This window comes from Perognathus longimembris, chromosome 22, assembly GCF_023159225.1.
Source record: "Perognathus longimembris pacificus isolate PPM17 chromosome 22, ASM2315922v1, whole genome shotgun sequence".
Classification (NCBI taxonomy): domain Eukaryota; kingdom Metazoa; phylum Chordata; class Mammalia; order Rodentia; family Heteromyidae; genus Perognathus; species Perognathus longimembris.
Window position 1 is genome coordinate 9,038,991 of NC_063182.1, and position 26,484 is coordinate 9,065,474.

The 26,484-nt window shown below is 38.3% G+C and overlaps 1 protein-coding gene and 1 long non-coding RNA gene across 4 annotated transcripts in view; one reads left to right on the forward strand and one right to left on the reverse strand.

Moving 5' to 3' along the window:
• Ctnna1 (catenin alpha 1) overlaps nucleotides 1-26,484 on the reverse strand; it is a 125,791-nt gene that overhangs the window by 54,891 nt on the left and 44,416 nt on the right. For all 3 annotated transcript variants that reach the window (XM_048331633.1, XM_048331632.1, XM_048331635.1), the window contains 2 exons: nucleotides 25,740-26,009; nucleotides 22,942-23,145 (listed from right to left, as the gene is read on the reverse strand). In XM_048331633.1, the coding sequence (XP_048187590.1) occupies nucleotides 22,942-23,145; nucleotides 25,740-26,009 (474 nt within the window). The remainder of the gene's footprint in view (nucleotides 1-22,941; nucleotides 23,146-25,739; nucleotides 26,010-26,484) is intronic.
• On the forward strand, nucleotides 267-24,932 carry LOC125340195. Its single transcript, XR_007208698.1, has 3 exons — nucleotides 267-1,286; nucleotides 9,517-9,520; nucleotides 24,919-24,932. It is a non-coding gene; the product is annotated as an uncharacterized LOC125340195 (long non-coding RNA).

The window sequence follows — 26,484 nt, forward strand, 5'->3', positions numbered from 1 at the left end:
TAAATAAATAAATAAATAAATAAATAAATAAATAAATAAATAAATGATTCAAAGTCACTTGAACAAAGTTGAATTGGAAAGCTAATGGGAATATGGCTAGCTTAATTTATAAAAATAGTATAAAATATTACACATCAAAGAAAATTTCATTAAAAGCCTGTGCATAGATGGCTTCAGAAAAAACATATAATAACTAGTCCATCATTCGTGAGACCTGATTGTGCTTTGTTAGGTGGTTGAGATGACACTGGACCTGATTATGTTCTCTGTGCTTTAGTAGGTGCTTGAGATGACACTGGCCTCAATGCAATCAAGATGTTAAACTAAAGAACCAATGAGACCATGAGAAAAGCAGGTTTCTGAAAAGCAGGTTTTAGTTGTGAGGGAAAAATGCTAATTACAAGACAGCCAAATATTCAATAAAAACACCAAAGGTGCAATCTTCAGTATGATATTCTCTATCTTAACAGAAGGAAGGGGTTAAAAGGTATGTGCATAGGCCAAAACTCAAACAATTCAAGGATTTTACAGTCAATCACAGTGACTCAGGCCTATAAATCTCAGCTACCTAGAAGGTGGTGATAGAAGGATCATTGTTCAAAGCCAGATTGGACAAAAAGTTCATGAAATCTTGCATGTTGACATCCCAACTACATGTGAAATATAAGTAATAGGATCACAGTCCAGGCCAACCTGGCATAAACAGGGCTGGAGGCATAACTCAGGGGCAAAGTGTATGCCCACTACTGGGGTTGGAGGCATGGTTTAGTTGATAAGAGCACTACCAATGAGCAAAAGCATCAGGTACCAAGTTCAAGTCTCGGTCTCTGCCCTAAAAATAAAAATAAAACCCAGTACTGTGTCTCCCTTCTTATGCACCCACCCCAGAAAACTCTAGTAAGTGACAATGTAAGCTACAGAGTTTAGAATCAAATGTGTGTTTTTCATTGAATTTGAAATGCAGAAAAACAGTAATGTGGACATAGGAATGGATAAAAGTACTAAACTTAAGAAAATGCTAAACATAGACCCAAGAAGGTTAGTAGGTGAGTAGGTATGTATGCACAGTTCTTCCTGGGAGAATTTTCATAATAAAATACTGGTAGCTAGAAAATACAATTCAAATACAATTTATGGTACTGGGAATCTATCATGCTATTCTTTTCTATTAGACATAGTGTTGTACAGGTTAGTGGATTCAAGGCTGGGTTCAAAGTGTAGTAAGTAACTCCACTTGCTAGCTATGCAGCCTTATACAGGAAATGGACTATACAACCTGGAGGGGCGTGGTTAGCGCTGAAAAGTGGGAGAAAATGAGGGAGACGGTAACATTGTTCAAAAATAAATGTACTCACAGAGTCTTATGTAACTGTAACCCCTCTGTACATCATCTTTATAATAAAATGTAAATTAAAAAAGAAAGCACAGTACAAATTCAGGTTTTAATGACTAGATGAGACTGTCTATAAAACAGTTACAGTTTTTGTCAGTGAGCATTAAAGAATGAGTTATTCTGATGTTTTTATGCTTAATATTACTAATTGTTCTTAAGTAATTCAACAAGTGTTTCTTCAATTTCTAATACATACACATGATCATACAAGATGCTAAGGGATTAGGTCCTTTCCACCAGGAAAAGGACCTAGCAGTTTCAGTGGAGATAAAAACTATTAACTAATGTATACTAGAATAAACCCAAAAAATGTGGATTCAATAGGTACATCCAGATTACTAACGCTTAGAGAACAAGAAAGGCACTTACAAATGTATCAGCAAAGCCAACCTTGCGTACAGGAGTAGCCTGAGCCACCACTAATATGACAGATGGTTCCTACCAGGCTAAGTGTAACAACTCCTGGATTGGCCACAGCAGGTCCAAATGACAGGAAGCATCTGAGGCCCAAAAGGGAGCTTAGATTTAACAGTTGATAAGAACCACTCCAGGTTTCAGTGATAGCTGGGGTGTGCTCATCAAAGCTATTTAGAAAAATATATTCTGGAAAATTTTCTTAATTTATAAAGAAAAACAAATCTGTAACTTCCATTATCATAAAAGGGCTGCTAAGGGAGATGGATACAGAAAAGAGACTTGAGGGTAGGTAGATAATCAATGGTCAGTGGAGAAAAAACAAATACATCTACAAAACTTTGCTGAAAAGAAATGTGCAGCAGGTTGGCGCATAAGGGAGAAAATATTCAGAAAGAGCTAGAACATTCATATGACTATAAGAGTGCGAATATGTACTTTTTGGGTATTTGTGTACATACCCATGTGTGCGCGCACACACACACACACACACACACACACATATTCAAGCCTCCAAGATACACATTTCTAAGATACTTCCTATCTACAGTTTTCAAATCTCAATGAGCACATCCTTGTATGGATTAGGCTCAGAAAAAGCAAAATAAATTTCTCCTTGGTAAACAATAGGCCATTGACAAAGGAAAAGCTCTAACTTGGGTCCCATTCACCTAATAAAATCTATCCTTTTACTTAATCATTTACTTTTATGTTAACAATATATAGTTTCAAGTTTCTAGAACAATAATATCTGGCTTCCTAACACTGTACAAATAATAAACAGAAATGCAAAAGCACTGTAGTGACAAACCTGTCAATTGTACTTTTCATGTACAAGAGGTTCATTAGTGGCTTCACTGATAGAATCTCAGTAGAACTACTAGATTCATTAAAAACTGTGTGGCATGGCTAACAATACAATTTTAATATAGCCCCAGGCCTTTACCCTCCTCTCATCTAAATAATAGAAACTGAAAATGAGGTATGACACCTCAAAGGTTACCCTTCAAAATAGCAACAAGGCAAACACCAGTGGCTCAAACCTGTAAATCCTAGTTACTCAGGAGGCTAAGATCTGAGGATTGTGGTTTGGAACCAACGGAATAGAAGGAGTCCATGAAACTCTAATCTCCAACTAACCAAAAAGTTCAAACTGAAGCTGTGGCTTGAATGGTGCAGTGCTGTCCTTGAGCAAAAAGGCTCAGGGACAGCACACACCCCCCCACGCGCGTGCATGTGCATACACACACACGCGTGTGTGCGTGTGGCAAGGCCCAAGAAGTATAAGCTACCAACCAGCACAACCCCCAAGATGGGAGGAGGAAGACTCTCCAAGTTGTGTGGACAGAGATCAGCATGACAAAAAGTACCATTAGTGCTGTTTACATATTTTTCTTCTTAAATTGCAGGGGCTAATTTTTATCGTAATTTTAAATAATGCTCAGTATCCTTTAAACCAAATGGAAATTTCTTCTTTTCTTCCATTTCCTTCTTTAATTCTTTCCTTTCTTTTTTTTTTAATCAGTGCTGGGCTCGAACTCAGGACCTCACTCATACTTACTAGGCTTTCTTGCTCTCAGCTGGTGCTCTAACACTTCAGTCACATTTCCAGCCTGGCTTTTTGCTGTTTAATTGGAGATGAGAATCTGTCAAAAGTTTCCTGACAAAGCTAGCTTCAAATCACAACCGTTCTGCACAGTTAGGATTACGGGGTGTGGGCCACTGATACTCAACTCAAATGTAAAATTCTTTTTGTATGGCTAAAGTTAAAGGTCCAATATTAGCAGAAACTACTAACAGTCACTGAAAAACTTGTTCTTATTAATTATTCATTAAATATTAGTATCTAGGTATTATAAAGAATAGTCTCTAACAAAGCACTCATAATCTGACTTGACTAAAAGACAATTCAGACATAAAACAAGACAATGATTACATTCTAGACATGTTTTATAGAGCTTTCTGCAATAAGGAACTGTAAGATAATGCCACAAGAGAGGGAACAAGAAGAGGCACAGGGATTAAATACCTATAATAAAGAAGCAGACAAGCAAAAGCAGATGAAAAATAGCTTTCTCAGAAAATAAAAGGAAACAAAAGGAGCTGAACAAAAAGACAATGTGGAATGAGATTCAGTGGCCACAACAGCAAAATAAATGCTTAGAGAAAAAAAAACCAAAACATTGCCTAAAGGGAGAGACAAAAATGGGCAGAAATCAGCAAATTATAGTAAAGATTACCAAATAATATAACACAATTTAAGGTAAAAAAATTTTAATTTGTTTATATATGTGGCATTTATTCTCTGTTCATATCTGGTGTAAAGAAGAAACTATAAATCAAAACTATAAATCAGTGGCTCCCATCAGTACTCCTAGCTGTTTGTGAGGCTGAAATTGGGAGGATCATGGCTTGAGGCCAGCCTAAGAAGAAAAGTTCCAAGCCCTCTTCTCTAGTAGTGCATATCTATTATCCTAGCTATAAGAAGCCTAAAATTGTCATCTACGCACATGCTTGGGCAGGAGGTAAGAAGTCTATCTCAAAAACCACCAACACAGGGCTGGGGATATAGCCTAGTGGCAAGAGTGCCTGCCTCGGATACACGAGGCCCTAGGTTCGATTCCCCAGCACCACATATACAGAAAACGGCCAGAAGCGGCGCTGTGGCTCAAGTGGCAGCGTGCTAGCCTTGAGCGGGAAGAAGCCAGGGACAGTGCTCAGGCCCTGAGTCCAAGGCCCAGGACTGGCCAAAAAAAAAAAAAAAAAACCACCAACACAGAAAACAGAGGAGTCATACTTGGAATCAAAGCTCAGTGGTTACACTGCCTAACAAGAATAAGCTAAGTTCAAACCACAAGACTGCCACTTAAAACACACACACACACACACACACACACACACACACACACACACACACACACACATACACACACGGGAACTAGAAAACAGAGAAGTAGGACAGAACTTCTTGCTATTTATCTCTCTGTACAATTTTTTTTTATTTTGAAGCATATAAATATGTCATTCACTTGAAGATTTATAAAAATAAACCTTATCAGGTTTAGAAGTAACTATGTCAGGCATAGTGGTATACCTGTAATCCTAGCTAAATGGGAAGCAGAGACAGAATCTTGGTCCAATGCTGGCACCACAGATCCTATATAACTAAAGCAGAAATGGGCTAGGAGCACGGCTGAAGTGCTGGAGCAGCTGCTTAGTAATCAAGAGACCCCAGTAAGGGGAGGGGGGGAGGGTTAGAGTAAGAATTTCTAACTCAACGGAAACTTTTTGCAAGACAAGAAAACCTACACAAAGACAACACATAAAATGCTCTCACATTACTCTTCGTTTGGTATCATTTCTGAAGCACTAACTACTAATCCAATGAGCATATGCTATCCACAGATAACATCAGAAGGCAAACTGTTCATATTTTGTAAGTGAAGAATGATGATAATCAGCCAGCCTAAATGTCTGACTTCAAAGTCAGTTCACCTTAACTAAGGATTTGTCCTAAAAAGCTTCTTTCCAGCCTTTTAGAGCTCTAGAGAGACCCAGTATAACATTAAAAGGAAAGAACTACATTTCATGATACTTGTGCCACTGCTTTTTTAAAATCGTATACAGAACAATACTTAAACTTGGAGGTTTTTTTTGTTAATTATTTATCTAGCTCTAGGATACAAGTACTCTGAATAATAAAGCCCTTATTCATAAGTAGCTTCCCTTCTAGCATGAGTTTTTTTAGATAATAAATTAGGGAAGAAATATAAGCACAAGTTATAGAAAATAAGCAAGAGAAACACATGTAGCTACACTATTCAAACATAAAGTCAATTTCAAATTTAATCCAAATAAATCAAAAAGGAATAGGAATGAATAATGAAGAGATTTGACACAGAGATGTCTATCTAAAACTCAATTCAGAGAATGAACGTTGATAATCATAGCCTTAATTCTTCATGCCAGATAATTCAGAATTAACTACAAAGTATACCAGACCCAAGCAAGATATGTATTTCAGTGGTAAGGAACATAATATGAATCTGGAATAAGGCCACTAACTTCAGGCAAGACAACTAAGACAAATGAAGAACAATACAATAACCTCTGCAACAGTCAATAAGTGACATAATTGCCAAAAATTAATATAGTCTTTAGCTATTATCACCAGAAAGCAAATAAAAAAGAGAAAATTTCCCAATAAATCTGACTATTACTGAATGAAAAAAAGAAGGGAAATGGGAGAGAATAAGCTCTTTTACTATGCAGAATGATGAGTGCAATTTTTCTACAAAATAAAAAATAATAACTGGAAATTCGGACAGCTTCAAAAAGGAAAGGAACTGAAGTTTGAGCCATTCAATTACAAAGTAAATGATTAGTCATACTACCAGTGGCAGCAGCATGGTGCTGTTTAATACCTCACCATTATGACACGTACATGGACATTGTTGTCAGCATCCCCTGTTCCCAGTTCTGGCCAAAGATTTAAGCAATTTTAGGTAATTTTCACACACAGTGTAGCTGTCAAATGTTAGAACAATTCTACACACACACACACACACACACACACACACACACACACACACTCCCACAACAAATTTATCTCAATGTAATGTTAGATATATTAGTAAAAATGTAGTTCAAACATTTCTGGAAGAAAAGGAAAGCCTCAAATTAGGGAGATTTAGGGAGATTTGGTTATCTCAGAAGCAAGACCACTTGCAAAGAGAATTTCAAAGAAATAGAAAAGCCATCTGATTTATCTAAAGAAACACAGGTATCAGTAAGCATCTTTGCGAACTTCAGAAGACGAGATAGATGACGCTGTACAATCTAAACCTCCAATTCTTCACTCCTAAATAAAGAAATACCAACTTCATTCTTTTGTTGCTCCAAGCAGCAGTAACGGCAGCACTGGAAGCTGCCCAAATGTAAAAACTGACTTGGGGTAGTGAAATATATCCTATGCCCTGAGCATCAAATTAGAGAGCTCCTCCCACAAAATAACCCTCATTACCATCCTACCCACACAGATCTGAGGGTAACTTTCTCTACCAAAGTTATCTTTCCGACTTTCTGCCATAGTGTATAAAATACAACAATCAAGCTTCTCTTCTTTAAAAATGGAAGAAGAAAAGAAAACAAATATCCCCCAAATAATGCAACAATAAAAAGTGTGGGAAGGCATTGTATTTGACTTTTTCAACTGACATTTTGACAAAGAAATGATGACAGCCTTAAAAAGAAATGTCAGTTTCTTCCTAATTGCAGAAAAAGCTTAAAATAATTTTTGAAAATGTATTCTCTTATGAATCTGGTTTTGATGCCTGTCATAGTTTGGTCTGGTTGCAAACACCCATGGATACAAGTGTCAAAGCATGGAACAAGTTAACATTAATGGGAAAAACTGTGGAAAGAAGTATGGTTAATTTGACTTTTCATATAAAACTACAGTTTTATATTATGTACACAGAGAGGTGAGGCTCATTTTCTGCTTATAAACTTGTTGCTAAGCATCCACAATGGAACTGAACAAACTTCTGTGATAAACCCTTAGGATCCTCTACTGTTACATATAGTGAAGCTGCCAAACCTGGCCTATATACATCACCAAAGAAGAGGCCAGTTTGTTGAGTTTACCAAAATTGACATACATGCAGCTTAGTTCTGGCAGCACCAAACCTCAGTGAAAATAAAAGATTAACACTGTGATGATGTGTGGTGATTGCTGCTGCATAAACAAACCAGTTCACCAGAAAACTTCTGATCTGTGTTTTATGCAAGTCCTTTAAGTGAGTTAAAATAAAGATAGCACTGCATTTATTAGCACCAATAATAAAAGCAAACTCCCCTTTAAGTCCAAAGAACTCCTCTGAACACCCACACAAACAAACTAGATTATCTATTAACATTAAGTTGACTCCTGGTCAGGCGCAGTGGCTCAAGCCTGTAATCCTAGGTACTTCGGAGGCTAAGAGGGGAAAAGGAAGGTTAGAGTTCAAGAGACTCCATAACTCAGCTAATGGCTCAGTGGAGTGTAATTGTCATCCCCAACAAGGTAGGGAGTAACAAGTAGGAGGCTTGATTTTTATATCCAGACTTCCCTGGACATAAAAGGAGAGTCTATCTCAAAATAACTAATGCAACCTGGCACCAGTAAGCTCATGCCAGTAATCCTAACCACTGAGGAGGGAGAGAATCTTAAGACCATGATTCAAAGCCAGTCCAGGGAGGTCAGTCTTAAGTCCCGAAAACACTTCATAAATGAAGCTCTTGCTCAAGTGGTAGAATGCTAGAGCTGAGGGACAGTGCCCAAGCATGAGTTCAAGCCCCCAGGGCTGGTGTATACATACATCATACATATATACATTTGAATGTATGTATAAATAACCAACCAACCAATGCAAAAAGGAGGGGGGGGCTGGATGCATGGTTCAAGCCATAGAGTGCCTGCCTAACAGACACAAAGCCCTGAGTTCAATCCCAGTACAGACTTTGCTCAAAAAATAAATAAACTTCACTCCTCCTCAGAGCTGAATAATCAAATTCTAGGTAATTTCACGTTTTCAAGTAAGAATCTAGTATGTTAAAATGTGGTAATTTCAGGGGGAAAAGTACTGAACTTTTTAAGAGACAAAAGAAAAAAGAAAAAGTCTATTCTAATTTCTAAACTTTCTTGACTTAGCAATTGCTAAGTCAGCTGTTGTTTTTTTTTAACAATTTCAATAAAGTTGCCACAGAAAATTGTGGGTCATACAATACAAAAGCTCAACAGAAAAGCAGAAGATTAAAGAACAACTCTGTATACAATATAGACTTGTAACACAGCTCATGTAATTCTGATGGCAATAACAGACATGGGTTAGTATTGGTTTTTTATAGTTTGTTTTGTTTTTCCAGAGCTGAGTACCAAACTCAGGGCCTTGTGCTCGCCAGGCTGGCACTCTTCCGCTGAGCCAGATCCTCAGCCCCATAGGTTAGTATTTAAAACAAGGAAAATACTCTCCACTTTATACAGGATGACCAATCCTGTACTACAGAAAATATAATCTGACATACTCATCAAATCAGTAGCATACATGAAAAAGTATGTGAATATTATAGTTTTCAATTTAGTAAGCTACATCACATATTAAAATCACCCATTAAAAGTATAAAGTGCCCAACACCAAAGGCTCAAACCTGTTATATCTGAAGATTGTGGTTCGAAGCCTAGGCAGAAAAGTCCAGGAGACTATCTCCAATTAACCAGAAAAAAGAAAAAAGCTGAACCAAGCTGCAAGCTGCTGTAATCCTAGCTACTTAAAAGGCTGAGATCTGAAGTTCACAGTTCAAAGCCAGCTCCGACAAAACAGTCTGCGAAACTCTAATCTTCAATTAACCACAGAGCTGAAAGTGGAGCTGTGGCTCAAGAGGCAGAGTAGTAACCTTGAGAAAACCCCCTCAAGGATACAGATCACAGGCTCTGAGTTCAAGGACACACACACACACACACACACACACACACACACACGAGAATGCCATCAGTGGACAAAAAAGCCAAGTTAGCAGATGAAACCCTGAGGTCAAGCCCCAGTATCCCACAAGTTCAAGTCAGTGTTTTCAGTACATTCGCAACTATTACCACAATCAATGCTAGAACACTGTGTTAGAACATAAAAATAAACCCTTATGAAAGTGCTAAATTTTTATGCACAAGACAGATTGGTCATACTTGGTTATAAATTAAAAGGCTAAAAATTTATTGTTCTATCTTTAGTATAGATAGTAGATATTCAATCAAAATTTGCTCCCTCTATCTCCAGGGTCAATTTTATCCATTTTCTTCCAAAAGACTATTAATATATCTCCTGTTATGAACAGGGAACCAGGTATGCCTCTCACATACACAAACATACCACTTCTCATCTTTTCTAATAATTAAAAATACACGCATCAAGTCCATAAACATTAAAAATGTCTCCCATCTTGGCTGGAGGCATGGGGTCATGTAGACCACCTGTCTATAAAGCACCAAGTTTTGAGTTCAAACTTCAGTGCTGAGGGAGAAGAGGAGACAGTCTTTTATCCAATATTATCTACATGATGACAAAATAACCACCCTTACCCCATGACATACACATGGTCTTCGTGGGTTTAGACAAGTAAAAACAGGCTCCAAGTCCAACTGCGCTGATCTTAACAGAGACTTAAAGAATGTTAGACACTCTCTTCCTCCACCCACATTAAATATACACCCCCTAAAACTGTTGATTCACCGGATTCTCAGCTGCCAAAAAAAAGTAGACTAGCTTAAAGGCTGACATTTCCTTTTTGGCAGTCATTAGTTCTTAATGTGTCACTGTCTAGAGGCTAAACAGAATAGTTTTCTTCATTTCTACTTATGCAATTCATTTTCTTGGGGGCCCCAGGAAATATACCAAAGGCTAATAAATTCATCCTAGAAAAATGATGATGAACAAAACATCTTTCTCTACAAGTCCCTTATCACTAGAATCTGAGTCAGTCCTAGTTTTTTTAGTTTAATTTCATTTTATTGTAAAGGGTGATGACAGAGGGGTTACAGTTATGTAAGTAAGCTTAATGCAGTAACTTTCTACAACAGGACCAAATTAAAGGGGATAGAGATTCCCTAAAGCTTCTGACAATGTCTGTGAGAGGGACTGTTAGCCAGCCAGTTTTGCTTGTAAAATGGTTCTTCATTTCCACTAAGCTGAAGTTTGCTCTTTCCTACAGTCTAATTCCTGGTTCTAAACTTATTGTTTTTCCCTTCATCTACTTTCCAATGCCAGTGAATATCCACCTTTTTCTCCTTTCTGTCTTTGTACATCCTAATATAAACAGTTCTATACTTGTTCCAGTGCTTGCTAGTAACAATTTGTATTTTCTGTTCTCCAATGTACTAGCATTAACTAGCAGGGCCTTAAAGAATATTAGACATTCTTCCTAAGCCAGATTTCTTCACTCCTGTTTTTATATATCTGAAAATGATACCTCAAAGGAGGGTGGAAGGAGTACCAAAAAAAAAGTAAAATGGAGAGGGAAAACAAGAATGAATATGATCAAAACATTTATATAAACATATGAAACCTGTTGAAATTGTTTTAGAAGGAAAGGGGAAAGTGAGTAACAGTTTGACTGGACACACTGGACACACATACAAAAAATGTCACAATGATAGCTTCCTTGTATAACTAATGCATGCTAATATTAATAAAAATATTAATCAGAAGAGACACAGACAACAGTAGATAGGATACTTATTATCAAATAAGGTCCTTTCTACTCATGAGCCACTTCCCCTTTTTTTGACTGATAGGTACCAGGTACCAGAGTTTGAACTCACAGACTCACACTTGCTGGACTAGCTAGGCCAGCTGAGCCAGGTCTCCAGCCTGGCTAATTGTTTGTTGGCTATTTTTGAGATGGAGTCTTGCAGACTTTTTCTGCCCAGGCTTGCTCTGAACTGGAATCTTTATTTATGATCTCTTACTCCTGAGTAGCTATGATATCAGGCATGAGCCACTGGCATCTGGCTGGGTCCTGGGGCTTGAACTCATAGTCTGGGTGCTGTCCTTGAGTTTTTGGGGGGGTTTTTTTTGGGGGGGGAGGGTGGGTTGTTGTTGTTTTTCCCCCCCAAGGCTAGCACTGGGACTGAACAACTCCACTTATGGCCTTTTGCTTGTTAACCGGAAATAGAGAGTCTCTGGGACTTTCATGGCTGGGCTGGCTTTGAACTGTAATCTTCAAATCTCAGCATCCTGAATAGCTAAGATTACAGGCATGAGTCACCAATACCTGGCTTGAACTTATGTCATTTAATAACCAACAACCAAAGTAAGGAATCTAATATCATAGTGACAAAGATGTGGTTAAGCCACCTAAAATCATCTGTGACTCACAACAAAAAAACCCTATCACTGCCATTTATTAAATTCCATTCAAAGCAAAAGTCATTACTAAGTTAGGTAACAGTCAACTGGATTTCTTTTAAGACAAGTTTTTTTTTTTTAATTTTATATAAGAGTTTTAAGAATACAACTCAGGAAAAGCCCATGGGTCCAGAACTGTTTGAAGAACTGTACTGTGATTAAGCAATGACTTTTTTCTTAATGTCCTAAAAAGGTGCTTATTTGGTGTGGGAACCTATAAGTGCGGACCCATGAGGTCTGCCAAAGAGAATTGGAATGCCATTCTCTCAGAAGGCTGACAGCTGCTGGAGAAAGATCTCTTACCCTTAGTATTCCAAAGGCCACAGATTCCACCCTAGGTGTAAACTACTCAGCTTCCATGCTTCCCCAGACCTCGGAGCCTAGCGGGAGCCTAACCAAATTTACTACTCACCTTCACCTCCTGTTTTCAGGAAGTCACCAATTCTAGGATTGTTTCCCCCATTCTGATGTCCATAGTGCTTTCTGCACTATCCTCCTATTTGATGTTGAATAAAAGCCCTGTCCTCTGGCCCCTGTTGCTGACAGCAGGCAGTAGGTTCCCTGGTACCCCAAAACCAGTTCCAGGGTCGGGTCTCCATCATTGCTTTGCTCCCCACCAGGACAGCAGTTTGCAACAATTTGGAATTTAGGCAAACCAGATGTGCTAGTGAATAACAGTAATCTCCATACTCTGGAGGTAGCAGCAGAAAGTTTACTACTTTGAGGCCAGCCTTGAAGACTTTGTTTCAAAAAAAAAAAAAGGTTTGTTTTTAGTTTCGTGAAAGAGTTCTGCTTTTTGCACAACAATGACAGATATATATGTATGTATGTATGTATGTATGTATCTTCTTTGCGTGATAATTTAAGGTGCTCAAACCAAATTTAAAGCTAAAATGTTTACTTAAAAGACACATGTTCAGAAGAGCCTAAGTATCACTTGGCAGCTGGCCTCAGGAGCACTGAAAAGGAGCCCAGAACAATCCTCTTAGCTAATATCAAATATCAAATCCCTAATATCAAATGCATGGCCCACTGTCACTTCACTTGCTGTCTAGCTAATGTGCTGCTGCTTACCCACAAATTCAATTTACCAAGACCTCTTCTGACAAGGTCTCTAGGGAGTAGCATTATTTCATCCTTAAATTTCTACTGCATCATTTTTCTATTATTTACCCATACAAATTCCCAAAAGAGTCTAATTGAGATATAGATATTAACTGCCCAGCCTATCTATGAATTAAAAAATAGGATGCTGGATGGGATAAAATGAGGCCTACTGGCAGCTGCCAAGACAAATGCCTTTTGAAGGGTGAAAGCACGCTAAGAACCATGTCCCTGAATGTCTAATATGGTGACATCTACTTAGCCATTAATGATGAGACATCCTTTTCTTTTTTTTCCACTGTTGGTAGTAGGGATTGAACTTAGGATTTCCCACTTGCTAAGTAGGCACTCTACAGTTTTGGCCACACTTCCAGTTCTCTTAGCTCTAATTGTTTTGGAGATGGCATCTCACTCTTTCCCCACCCCTGTCTGGACCATAATCCACCTATTTTATACTTCCCACTATAGCTGGGATAAGCACATGCTGTGTGGCAGCTTTTGTCTGTTGTATTGGGATCTTGTAAACTTTTTTTTTTTAACTTGACTGACAATCTTCCCTATCTCAGCCTCCTGAGTAGCTACAATTATAGGCATGAGCCATCAGGGCCCCACTCTTAACTTTTTATTATGGGATTTTTTTCCCCAAACATATCTGGAAGAATTGAAAAGTGCCAATGAATTTTATCATGTAACATAAAGCTTTAGCTTTTTGCTCTGTTTCATTTATTATTGTCTTCAATTAGTCTTTTCCCTTTTCAGTAATTTAATACAAATATATCATATTTATGAGGGATTATATTATACAATTTGTTCACAGGTGGATACTGTAGTGGATATTCAAATCTTGGAGGCTAAGAATTTCCATTTGGCCAAAATCTTTCATCCAAAATATAGTTATTGGCATTTTATTTTTGTAACTCTGAAATTAATAATTCTTCATTCAGAGCTGTTCTAGTAATGGTTAATTTTGAGCAGCTTGGAAACATCAGGCAGGGAAAAAAAAAGGCTTTTAGCCTTTACAGTTTGCCAAATGAAATCTGTAGACAAGAGCTGATGAAGTCAGTTGTTCAACTTGAATTTTAAAACTGATTTTTTTTTCCTGAATGCTACAAATTTAATAGTTTTTGAAAATAAAAACCCAACAAATATCTTTCTGGAGCTGTGAATCCATTTCCTCAGTCTGAAGACATTAATGGTCTAAGAAAAGATCAACTTTAAAGGAGTCAGGGTACAAGGAGATCCTTTTACACACAAAAAAAAATCACTAGAGTAGGTGATTGACTTTTAAAACAAACCATTTTCCTATATGCAGTAGCATTATCTTTCTTTCACCAACACAGAATCTTTTTTTGTGTTTATCAATTGAACACAAATTTTTTTACAAGGTGTTGTGCAAAAAGGGTACAGTTACATAGTAGGGCAGTGTGTACAGTTCTTGTGATATCTTACGTCCTGTTTTTCTATCCCTTCTCTAGGTCAGGTAGACATATATACAATATACAATGTATCAAGAACCTATCTAGTATTCAGACTTGGTCTCTACTGTCTCTCCGTCTCCCTTTCTTAACAGTCATATATCAGGGAGATCATGCCCCTTTGTTTTCTGTGTTCTAGGCTTGTCTCACTCAACATTATTCCAACACAGGATCTTAAAAGCACCATTTCATCTAACACATAAACATGTATCTTCTTGTGCAAAAAAAGTTGAAAACCTGCTTGTTAAATGTTACAATGCATAAGCCTAGAGGCGTACTCACAGGAAGCCTCAAACCTCTAAAAAGCAACATAAAACTAGGGTGAGATATCAGAGTAAAATCTTTCAAACTCTTCACTGCAAAAATATACCTTAATTATTGTTAAATGGAGTTTCCAAGGTAAATGCTATCTATATACAAGCATGATTGAACCTGAAAGCACTTTATGCTAAGGAAAATAACACACAGGAAAGAAATATTGTATGATCTCTCATATGTGAAATTGTAAAAGAAAAAAAATATATATATAGAAAACAGAATAAAAAGGTGGTTACTTGCTGAGTGCCAGTGGCTCACACCTATAATCCTAGCTACTGCGATCTGAGGATCGCAGTTCAAAGCCAGCCTGGCAAGAAAATCCATGAGACTCTTATCTCTACCAAAAAAGCCAGAAGCAGAGCTGTGACAGTAGCAGACAGTGCTAGCCTTGAACAAAAAAATTAAAAAATAAATTAACAAATAAAAATAAGGTACAGACCCTGAATTCAAGCCCAAGGACAGGCACCAAAAAACAAAACAAAAAACTGGTTACTAGGGCTGGGGATATAGCCTAGTGGCAAGAGTGCCTGCCTCGGATACACGAGGCCCTAGGTTCGATTCCCCAGCACCACATATACAGAAAACGGCCAGAAGCGGCGCTGTGGCTCAAGTGGCAGAGTGCTAGCCTTGAGCGGGAAGAAGCCAGGGACAGTGCTCAGGCCCTGAGTCCAAGGCCCAGGACTGGCAAAACAAAAACAAAAACAAAAAAAAAACTGGTTACTAAAGGTGAAATTTTATGTCAAAGAATACAATGTTGTAGTTATATTAAATAATTCTAGAGATTTAATCTGCACCATGGGAATGATAGTTAATACACTAAGATTTGTTATCAGAGTAGATTTTAGGTCCTCTTTACCCACACACAGATAGATACATACACACACACACACACACACACACACACACACACAGACAATGGGCCTGCTACATGTCTTGAGTGTAGTAATTATTATGTATAAGATTAATGGGGCATAGTAGCTCATGCCTGTAATCCTAACTACTCAGGAGACGGAGATCATGAGGTCTTAGTTCAAGGATAGCCCAGGCAAAAAGTCAGTAAGACTTCTCAATAGGATTGTCATGGGGACAAAATATGTGAAAGTATGTCTCTCTGCACAATGGCCAACATATGGTAAGCAGTGTAACATGAATAATCCTAACAATATTTTTAAAATGAAGAACTAGAACAGACACAAGTGTACATATACAGATACTGAGAATTAAGTCTAAAATGCTATGGACAAAAAATGATTGGTGAGATTATACATTATGAACACCAAACTTCTATAATCAAAAGAAAATTAAGCTATTCTAATTTTGAAGATTAAAAAAATGCAGCCACAAAATAATGCAGTAAAAACCACTTCATACAGACAAGCTAGGAAGCTCTTTCTATACTGAAGAGATTCCAGGAAAGCATTTGCACAACTGAGAAGGGATTAGCATCTAAATTGAGTTCTTCCCTTACTTCAGTAATAATGTATCTTTTCAAAAGATCTTTGAAAGTTAACATTAGCTGCACACTATACATTATACTTCATTTTAAACTACTACCAAATCAAATTAAAATTTTCTACCCAATGTAGCATAATGAAGCTCTTTAAATATTTATGTAGAATTCCAAAAAATACCCAGTTATAGCAGTCTTTTGAGACCCTACAACCAATATATCCAATGTTTGGAGTCAAAAACAAAAAAACAAAACACATCTTTAAACAACACTGTGCTTACCATTTTATCCTAAACTGCCATTTCTTCTGTTTAAAATGAGTTTCAAGTATAAAGAAATGCGAGCTATATAACATGAAGGAGTAGCTGTATCATTCTAGACTAAATTCATAGAGCTGTCTGGTTATTCAATAGATGGAACTATCAAACAGATATGCATATCTTATTAATATCAATGAGATTATTTTACACTCTTTTTTGTGTACTAGGTCTTTGAAATCTAGTGTTCAGAGTGTATTTTAGGCTAGGCACTAGTGGTTCATGCTTGTAATCCAAGCTACTCAAGAGACTAAGAGCTGAGGATCACGGTTTGAAGCCAACCCAGCCAGGAAAGTCTGTGAGACTCTTATCTCCAATTAATCACCAGAAAACCCTAAGTAGAGTTGTGGCTCCAAGTGGTAGAGCATTAGCCTTGAGCAAAAAAGCTCATGGACAGCACCCAAGCCCTGAGGTTCAAGCCCTTTGACCAACTAAAAAAAAAAAGGGGGGGGGGAGATTTTACAGCACATCTCAGCCTGGATTTGTCACATTTCAAGTACTCAATAGTCACATATAACTAATGACACTAAGATACCAAAAGCACAGAGCTAGAACTAGTCAAGTCCAAAGCATGTGACTGTTCTCAGTAAGCTCCGCCCCCTATCAATCATAAATGACCACAAACTGTAGGGCAATGCTGCTAAACCAAAACCAAATCATATCTAACTTAAGGATTGAGGATCCTTTGTTTCAGACAATGTATTATTATCTGATGGGATATTTGTTCTATGAGAAGTCAGGAGTGAAGGGTACAAGACAAATAGGACTGGTCCCAGTAAATTCTACTATTATATAAATAATGTTCTAAAAAAGGAAGAAGCAAACACTCAGCAGCAGCTTATCTCTTAGCAGTAGGAAGGTCATAAGGTTATGAATTCTACTATGTAAAGTATAGGGCCCTTCAGAAGATTTTTCCATGACAGTGAAGCAAACTTAGAGAATACTCCAATATACAACTGGACTAGTTAACTATATTCAAGAAACAGAAAGCCTAAAGCATTAATTTGAGCGCAAACTATGAACTTCAGGTCAATAATTTAATGTCTGCATACAGAACAAAAGATTGACAACTTTTTCCAAATTTCATTTCTTTAAAAAAAAAAATAAGGCTTCATTATATATAATCCAGACTAGTCTTGAACTCTCCATCCTCTTGAATGTTAGAATTAACCTGGCTAGTTACATTTTAATTTCAATCCACACACTTGTAAGCCTTTAAAAATGAAACCCATGAAACCCATTTTTCTAGAACTATCACACCCTAAATAACTTTAGGGTGACAAATCAGAAGCAAATTAAAATTAACCACATTTCAAAGAAACCAGACAAATCACTATAGAACAAGGATCGATTGAAGGGTCACAAAACCTGTACTGGGACTGGGGATATAGCCTAGTGGCAAGAGTGCCTGCCTCGGATACACGAGGCCCTAGGTTCGATTCCCCAGCACCACATCTACAGAAAACGGCCAGAAGTGGCGCTGTGGCTCAAGTGGCGGAGTGCTAGCCTTGAGCGGGAAGAAGCCAGGGACAGTGCTCAGGCCCTGAGTCCAAGGCCCAGGACTGGCCAAAAAAACAAAAAAAACCTGTACTGCCTCATCTGTAGAATTTTCATATCATGTTAAGGTCAATGCATTTGTTACATCAATACTCATTTTTTTTCCATGTGAAAAAAGTTAGCTAGAGAGCCGAGACTACCTTACTACCTTCCAATTCTTCAAACCACAATAAAAACAGGAACATTAAGAATGCTTGCCTCCTGTTTCTTGGAGCCTTTAAAAGGGAATCTGGCATTTGCCGGATGGACCCAAGTCACTCACTCCACTCTGATCTAAGATATCATCTTCACAAACTGCTTATTTCAGAGTGCCTTGGTTTAATTTTTTTCTAAAAATGTCATCTATATACCAAAAGATCTACAGGAAGCAGAAGCAAGCCACCCACACCCTTTATCCCTCCTCTTCCCCTCCCAATAAAATGCAAGGCCTTTAAGGGCCAGATCTTAAGAGGATTTTTTTTTTCTCCACTAATGCATCCTTAGCACCATGAATATCCAAAACTGTTCATTTTATTCATTCTTCCAAGTCAGCATGAGTTCATTAAAGCAAGCTTTTACTGAGTACTTCTAGCATTACACTGAACTATAAAAGAATGCTTTAAATTGGTCTTCCAAAAGCTAAAAACCTAGTTTCAGAAATTATGTGAATAAAGGAAACACAATTAAAAAATCAGGAAAGCACTCTATTAGGTGGGAAAATTCAAGCACCAAAGAAATAATGTAAGGTGGTACAGGTTGAGATGGGGAACAATGTGAGCCTAGAAGAAAGAACAGATTGTGCTAAACAGTGGGAAGGGAATTTCAAGAATACAACAAACACTGCCCTACTAAATCTATATAAGCTTACGTTGGTCTACGCAGGCATGGATAAAGAGAGCCTGAAGTAAGACAATGGCAAATGAAATCAAACATCAAAGAAGCAGTTTGCTTATCACTCGTTACACTACCTCAGTAGCACACTGGAAATCACCTAGGAATCTTCTAAATACTGAAAACTTTGGCTCCTGATTTCTAGCTTAATTAGTCTGAAATAAAACCGGAATGCATCAGGATTTTTAAACTTCCTTAGAGACTCTAACACATATCCCAAGAATCACTCCCTTAAAGAAAGAAAACCAGTAGTAGTTGACAATAGGAAGCACAGAAAGAAGACAAAAAGAATACGACAAGAATATATTCATGAAAATGACTACATTAACCAAGCACATTGCCTCATGTCTAAAATCCCAACTACCAGGAGGGCAGATATCAGAGGATTAAGGTTCAAGGCCAGTCCAAGCAAGAAATTTCCAAGACTTTATCCTCAACAACAACAACAACAAAAAAGCTGGACATGGTGAGATATACGTGTAATCCCAGTTACATGAAAGGTATAAGTAGGAAGATGAAAGTCCAGCTGTCTCTGGGCAAAAAATCTGAGCCACTACCTGGAAAACAACTAAAGCAAAAAGGGCTGAAGGGTAAAGCTCAAGTATTAGAATGCCTGCGCAAGACACTGAGTTCAAACCCCACAAAGACAACAAAAACAATAAGGAGAACCCAGAGAAATGAAAACAGGTCTTTCCAGAGCTTACCACTTGTTCTACAAAAGTCCACCTAATCCAAGTTCATATACTATTATTATTTATGTATTATCTTCAACAGAAATGATCAAACGCCAAAGTCAACCTTGTTTTTTAAATTAAGATAAAATGTAACCATGAAATAAATCTTGCAGGAAGCCTCTTCCTTTTCATTCTTCACACTCTAGCCATTCTGAGTTTCTTCCAAATGTGATTCATTGCCTTCCCCTCACGACCTCACTCCACTGCATCTTGACAAGACTGAACCTGCTCACCACCTTAAGTAGTCAATAGAAACGAAACTGAAGACTTTCAATTTTCAAAGAAAATGCCTAGCCAGCCACTGGTGGCTCATACCTGTAAGCCTAGCAACTCAGGAGGCTGAGATCTGAGGATAATGGGTCAAAGCCAGCCCGGGCAGGAAAGTCTGTGAGATTCTCATGTCCAATAAACTACTCAAAAAAAGACTGAGGGACAGAGCCCAGGTCCTGAATTCAAGCCTCAGAACCAGAAAGAAAAAAAAAAGCCTAGAGTTTATCTCCTAAAATATATTTCTGAATCTAAAGAAAATTTCTTTTAAGATCCCTATCTACCCACAATACTTAAATTTCAACCTAACAGCAAATACTGTTCTAGTTACTACTTAATGCTATATTAAGCTGGGCAAAAAAATGACAATATTCATGCCTGTAATCCTGATGTTTTGAAGGCTGAAAATGAGAGGATTGAAGTATGATGCCAGCTCAGACAGAAAAATCTGAGACTCCATTCTACAGGGAAAAGCTGAATGCACTGGCACATGTCTGTCATCCCAGCAACAAGATGAGATGCCAAAAACATTTCTATCACAGTACAAGTGTGTACTTGGGCAGGAAGCAATAACATAACTCAAAAATAACCAGTGAAAACAGGTATGGCGGTGTATGGCGGTGTGCTTAATAGAACACAAGTACAGCAAGCAAAAGCCAGCACCATAAAAGACAAAGAAGGAGGGGAGGGGAGGGGAGGGGAGGGGAGGGGAGGGGAGGGGAGGGGAGGGGAGGGGAGGGGAGGGGAGGAGAGAGGAGGGGGAAGGGAGGGGAGGGGGAGGGGAGAAGAGGGGAGGGGGAGGGGAGAAGGGCCCAGTATGGAATGGTCTCCATGATTTCAAAGTAAGTGTTTACATACAGTTTGCTACATCCATAGCACTGATAATCAAGGGAGAAGCCAGAAGAGAATCCATGACCAGGAATGACTGGTCCCCAGGACTCACGGCTATTTTATGGAGCAGTTGGGAAGCTCTTCAGATTTATCACACCCTCTTCTCCACCAAAGGTTATTTTCAAAGTGGCTCCCTAACCCTAACTGCAGTGTGTCACTTCCAGCACATAATAGTAGCAGATCCCTATACACTGTGAGTCTTTGTTCTTTTAATGGCTCTAACATTGGGTGCCATTTTTCAACCTATTCCTTTTTTGCATAATTTTCAAGCATAGATATGGATTTTTAAAAATATATCACCCTTTCCCATTGTGATTTATCAACTACTTTCCATCTGACTTAAGTAATAAATCTCTAATCCCATTTTTCTTGTCGACTATCTAATATCAAAGCATGTCAATGACTTAAAATGTCTCACTAATTTCACAATATGATAAACAAGATAAACACAGGAAGCCATTCCTCACCTAGCAATTCCATTATGACTCATCACTACCCTTTCACTTATGTAGGCATACAAGTGAATAAAAGGTAAGTAGCAAATACACAAATGGAAAAAGACCGAGATCTTTTCCTGAAAAAGTGTTAAGACAAAACAAAACCACTAGAAGACAACTGATTCTTACTGTCCCTTTTCCCTTTAAAACTGCTTCATTTATTTATATTCCTTCCTTGTAACAGGAAAATACTGCTACAACATCGAATGAACTTAATTAAGTTAGTATTACATAGCTAGAAAGAAGTATAAGAGGAGAAAAATCAACTATTACATTATTTTCTATAACAACAAAAAGTTGTGTCAAGCCTGTCACTAGTTGCTTACACCTACAATCCTACTCAGGAGGGTGAGATCTAAGGATCGAGGTTCGAAGCCAGCCTGGACAGTAAAGTCCATGGAACTCTTATCTCAATTAACCACAAGAAAAATGGAAGTGGAGCTGTGGCCCAAAGTGTTAAGTCTTAAGAACAAAATCTCAAGGATAGTTCAAGCCCTACAACAACAACAACGAATGATGTAAAATTTCACAATAATAGCTATTCAGGAAGCTGAGATCTGAGGACTATTGTTCAAAGCCGGCTGGGGCAGGAAAGTCTATGAGACACTTATCTCCAATTAACCAGCAAAAAATAAATTTAAAAATCCAGAAGTGGAACTGTGTGGTCAAGTAATACAGAGTGCCAGCCTTGAGCAAAAAGAGCTAAGGGACAGTTCCCAGACCCAGTACCAGTACAAAAAGTGAAACAGTAAGCTAAAACAACAAAAGAATCATACTACTAGTGAGGGTGGTTTCTTGTTTTGCTGTTGTTTGGTGCTTCTGGTGTGGGTTCAGACTTGTACTCAGCGCCTGGGGGTTATCCTGAGCTTCTGTGCTCTAGGCAAGCTCCCTAGAGCCACACTTCACTTCCAGCCTTTTTAGTGATTAGCTGGAGATAAAATCCTCAGATCTCAGCTTCTCCAGTAGCTGGAATTACAAGAATACACAATGGGACTAGGAATATGGCCTAGTGGCAAGAGTGCTTGCCTTGTATATACATGAGGCCCTGGTTTGATTGCCCAGCACCACATATATAGAAAACGGCCACAAGTGGCGCTGTGGCTCAAGTGGCAGAGTGCTAGCCTTGGAGCAAAAAGAAGCCAGGGGACAGTGCTCAGGCCCTGAGTTCAAGGCCCAGGACTGGCAAAAAAATAGAATACACAATGGACTCCCAGCTCACAATATTAGTTCTTAAAGCTATTTTTAAACCTTAAAAACCTCTCTTTTATAAATGCAACTTCTCATTTGTATCATATAACACTATATGACAATTAATTTTAACATTATTCTATAGTTCGGGAAAATATTTTATAAACTATAAATATCAAAGAAATTTTTAGCATTTCTTTCTGCTCAAACACTGAGGAACACCTAGTTATAACAAAACTTGAAAAGTCACTGTCCCATGCATGCTAAAACATGTAGAAGTGAAGCATCATAATTAATGTATGAAAATATTTCAGAGCAAACAAAAAGGTTTGTGTATACAGATACAACACCTATGCACACATATATCTCCACGTGTTAACTGATGAATCCGGATGACGCTTACATATAGGCTCATTGCATGATTTTTCTAAATGTGAAAGTTTAAGATAAAGGGAGAAAAGGACACTCAGAAAACCATTCCTTAGACATATATAGCTTAGTTGAAAACAAGAAAGCTCTGACACTTACGTTGCCCATGTACTCAGAGAGCAGGTCCTGCAGGGCCTGGCGAACCGCGTTGCACTCCGCCACGATGCGCTCGCGCCGGTCGTCACGTGTGCAGGAGGAGTCGGCCATCAGGGCAGCTCCACTGATGATGCTCTCCAGGCGCTCCTCCAAGGAAGGCCTGAAGCGCTCCTCACTGAAGCTCAGGGGGTCCACGATAATTTGTTTCTGCAAGGTGTTACAAATGTTAATGCTTATTTCTTATTCCCCCATAGTTTAAGAAGTCAGAGAAAGTGCTAATTAGGAGCATCAAGACTTCATTCCCACACCTAAATGAGAAGTATCCTCCCTGGCAGACTGCAGGGAGAGCTCATGTAAGCTTCTCAAGGAAGTGACCTCAAAGCCAAACAGCCTGGTTCACGTAGGACACCAAAAGACAAACACAAATATTTGTACCATATTCATATTAACTACTCTAAACATCTAAAAGTCAACATCCATAATACAACTAATTCAAACTATCAAATGAGAATTATAAATTATTTTAAAGTACTAATTTCTGTCCTCAAAGTTTCAGAAAAAGTGTACTTGTAACTTTTCATCCATCTTCCTCATCCTTCATATCTCAAGATTTATAAACAATTTAGTCTCAAATTTATCCTATTAAATCTAAATCAGAAACTTTCTTTCCTTAGAGATCACTAGTATTGGGGCTGGGAATGTGGCCTAGTGGTAAAGTGCTTGCCTTGTATGCATGCAAGCCCTGGGTTCGATTCCCCAGCACCACATACAGAGAAAAAGCCAGAAGTGGCGCTCAAGTGCCTTGAGCAAAAAGGAAGCCAGGGATAGTGCTCAGGCCCTGGGTTCAGCCCCACGACTAGCAAAAAAAAAAAAAAAAAAAAAAAAAAAAAGATATCACTAGTATTCTCTAGGAAATATCAATCCCCTACAAAGCCTCTCCATGACTTACTATTGCCCCAGTAAGAATAAATCCTTTGTTACCTCTTCTTTCCCCTGACTATACTTAAATGCCATTGATAAATGAGGTCTGATCATCAGTAAGCTGTGGGTACAAGGTCAACCAGATGCCCTCACTGAAAACAATTCTTCATACTGAAAAATGTCTGTGCAATTACATTTGAGTTTCTTAAAATCTGGCAGTACTGAGGTTTGAACTTAGTGCCTCCTACTTGGTAGGCCGGTACTCTAGGTACTTGAGCTAGATCCTCAGCCCTTTTTCTGCTATAGTAAAAAATAAGGGTCTACAAAGGGTGGGCTTCACTATACCTATCTAATCCTTCCATGTAGCTGGGATCACAAATGTATGCCATCCTTGCTATCAAAACATAATCCATCTGGTCTCTGCCATCTGAGTAGCTGGGGTTATGGGAATGTACTACCATGATAAGTATTAGTCAAGGCAAAACGTGGTCCTTACTACCCTGAAAGAGAGAAATGCTTTTATAAAAAGTCCTAAATTAGCCTCATGCATATCACTAAGGATCAGTTACCAAACTGGGAGTAAAAAATTGAGACATCCCTTCTTGCAAAAAAGGCAAAGAAAAATTATTAAAACCAAACTGCACTCCATCACATTGGTTCTATAGTTCAAAGCACTTCTGTTATAAAAGGATGCTCTCCATCTGGAACATTTTTTTCTTTACTTTAAAAGGAAAAAAAAACACTGCATAAACAGTTGGTTTTTATCTTTGTATGGGGATTTAGCAGTTGTTTATTTTTGTAGTGCTAGGGATCTAACCCAGGGCTTTGAACATCCTAGACAAGCACTATGCCACTGAAGTACAATCCCTAGCCTGTCAGTTCACTGAAAACAAACAAGCTGGGTGTGGTGGGTGGCACAAGATTGTGTTCTCAGAATGGGGAAGGAAGCAGAAGGATCATCAGTTTAAGGCCAGACTGTGTTACACAGCCAGATTCTGTCATGGAGGCAAAAAAAAAAAAAAAATCTTAAAAGTCCTGTCACCTACTGGAGACCATGAGGCACTGTGGGTAGGAATAAAAAACAAATCTCACCAGAAAGTTGTATATACATGACAGTGTAAACACTGATACTTGGGGCATCATTTATAAGAGATAATGATACAGCAGAATGTTAAGAAAATATTTTAACTTGAAATCTGCTTCCCTTTTGTGTTCATGATTCAAAGAAAATCACTGAGAAGCAAAACACAGCAGTCTGTATGAGTTGTCTGTATCTTCTACTAGGCCCTGAGCTCTTGGAGGATATCAGCTTATCAACACTTTGTATACGTTTCTCTACTCCCATAGCTTCATCATTTTCCAGTCAAAAGGAAATGAACCAGACTCATATTCTTAATGAAGAATGACCTCATAGGAAGCATAAATGACATGGAAGAATCCAGAAGTTTAACTCAAGATAAAAGAAAAATGCTTTAAACCAAGTTTTTGCTTATTTGTGTTGTTTTTGTTGCCAGTCCTGGGGCGTGGACTCAGGGCCTGAGCACTGTCCCTAGCTTCTTTTTGCTCAAGGCTGGTACTCTACCTCTTGAGCCACAGCGCCACTTCTGGCTTTTTTCTATATATGTGGTGCTGAGGAATCGAACCCAGTGCTTCATGTATATGAGGCGAGCACTTTACCACTAGGCCATATTCCCAGCCCCTTAAACCAAGTTTTGACCAAGTAAAGTAATGCTTTCCTAATAATTTCTTTCAACTTAGATTTGCAATCTAAGTAAAAATTCAGCTTTCATTCAGAAGCCCTGATTACGCACATCCTCAGAAACCTGTTGTCTTTTGGAGGTTAGTGAAGAGCCTAAAGTTTCCTCCCAAGTATAACTTACATCAAAGTTGTTGAGAGCATAGGCCAGTTCTCCTCCACCACTTCCCTGGTGCTGGGAGGCATCGTCTGATGTAGTAGCCTGGGCTGCATTAGAAATGCCTGTGACAGCCTGTTGCAGCTGCTTGTATATCAAATCCCGGTTGGCCTTATAGGCAGCAACATCAGGGTGCTGTAAGCACGCCTGGGATGCAGTATAGAGGATTGGAACATTTTTCTGCAGGATTCCTCTAGCTGCAGCCATCTGATCACGATGGCCTACATCTTTCAGTTCCTGTAAAAGTAAAATATTGAATGCTCAAAAAGGGTTCCATTGTAATCAGATTATGTCCATTAACAACATGGTTTGTAAGTTAACCACAAAGCAAGTAGTTTAAAAGATTAACATTGTGAACTATAGAATCACACAAACCTGGGTTTGACTATCTCCTAGTCTACTTTTTCTAACTATTGCAACTTTATAATAAAATAGCTCTGTACTCAGTTTCTTCTGTCAAACACAAGATTTTTGTTTTCTTAAGTACTTTGAGGAAAAATGGAATAATGAACACAAAGTACCTGGCACTAGATAAGGCGCTAAATAAAACACAAGCATGAATTGCTGAGTTTCTTGATTATGATTTTATATAAATACATGTGCCTATTCCAACTAAAACAGAAAGACTGTACAAACACACATTTAAAGTGTATGAGGAATGCCAGGTGCCCATGGCTCATGCCTGTAATCCCAACTACTCAGGAGGCTGAGA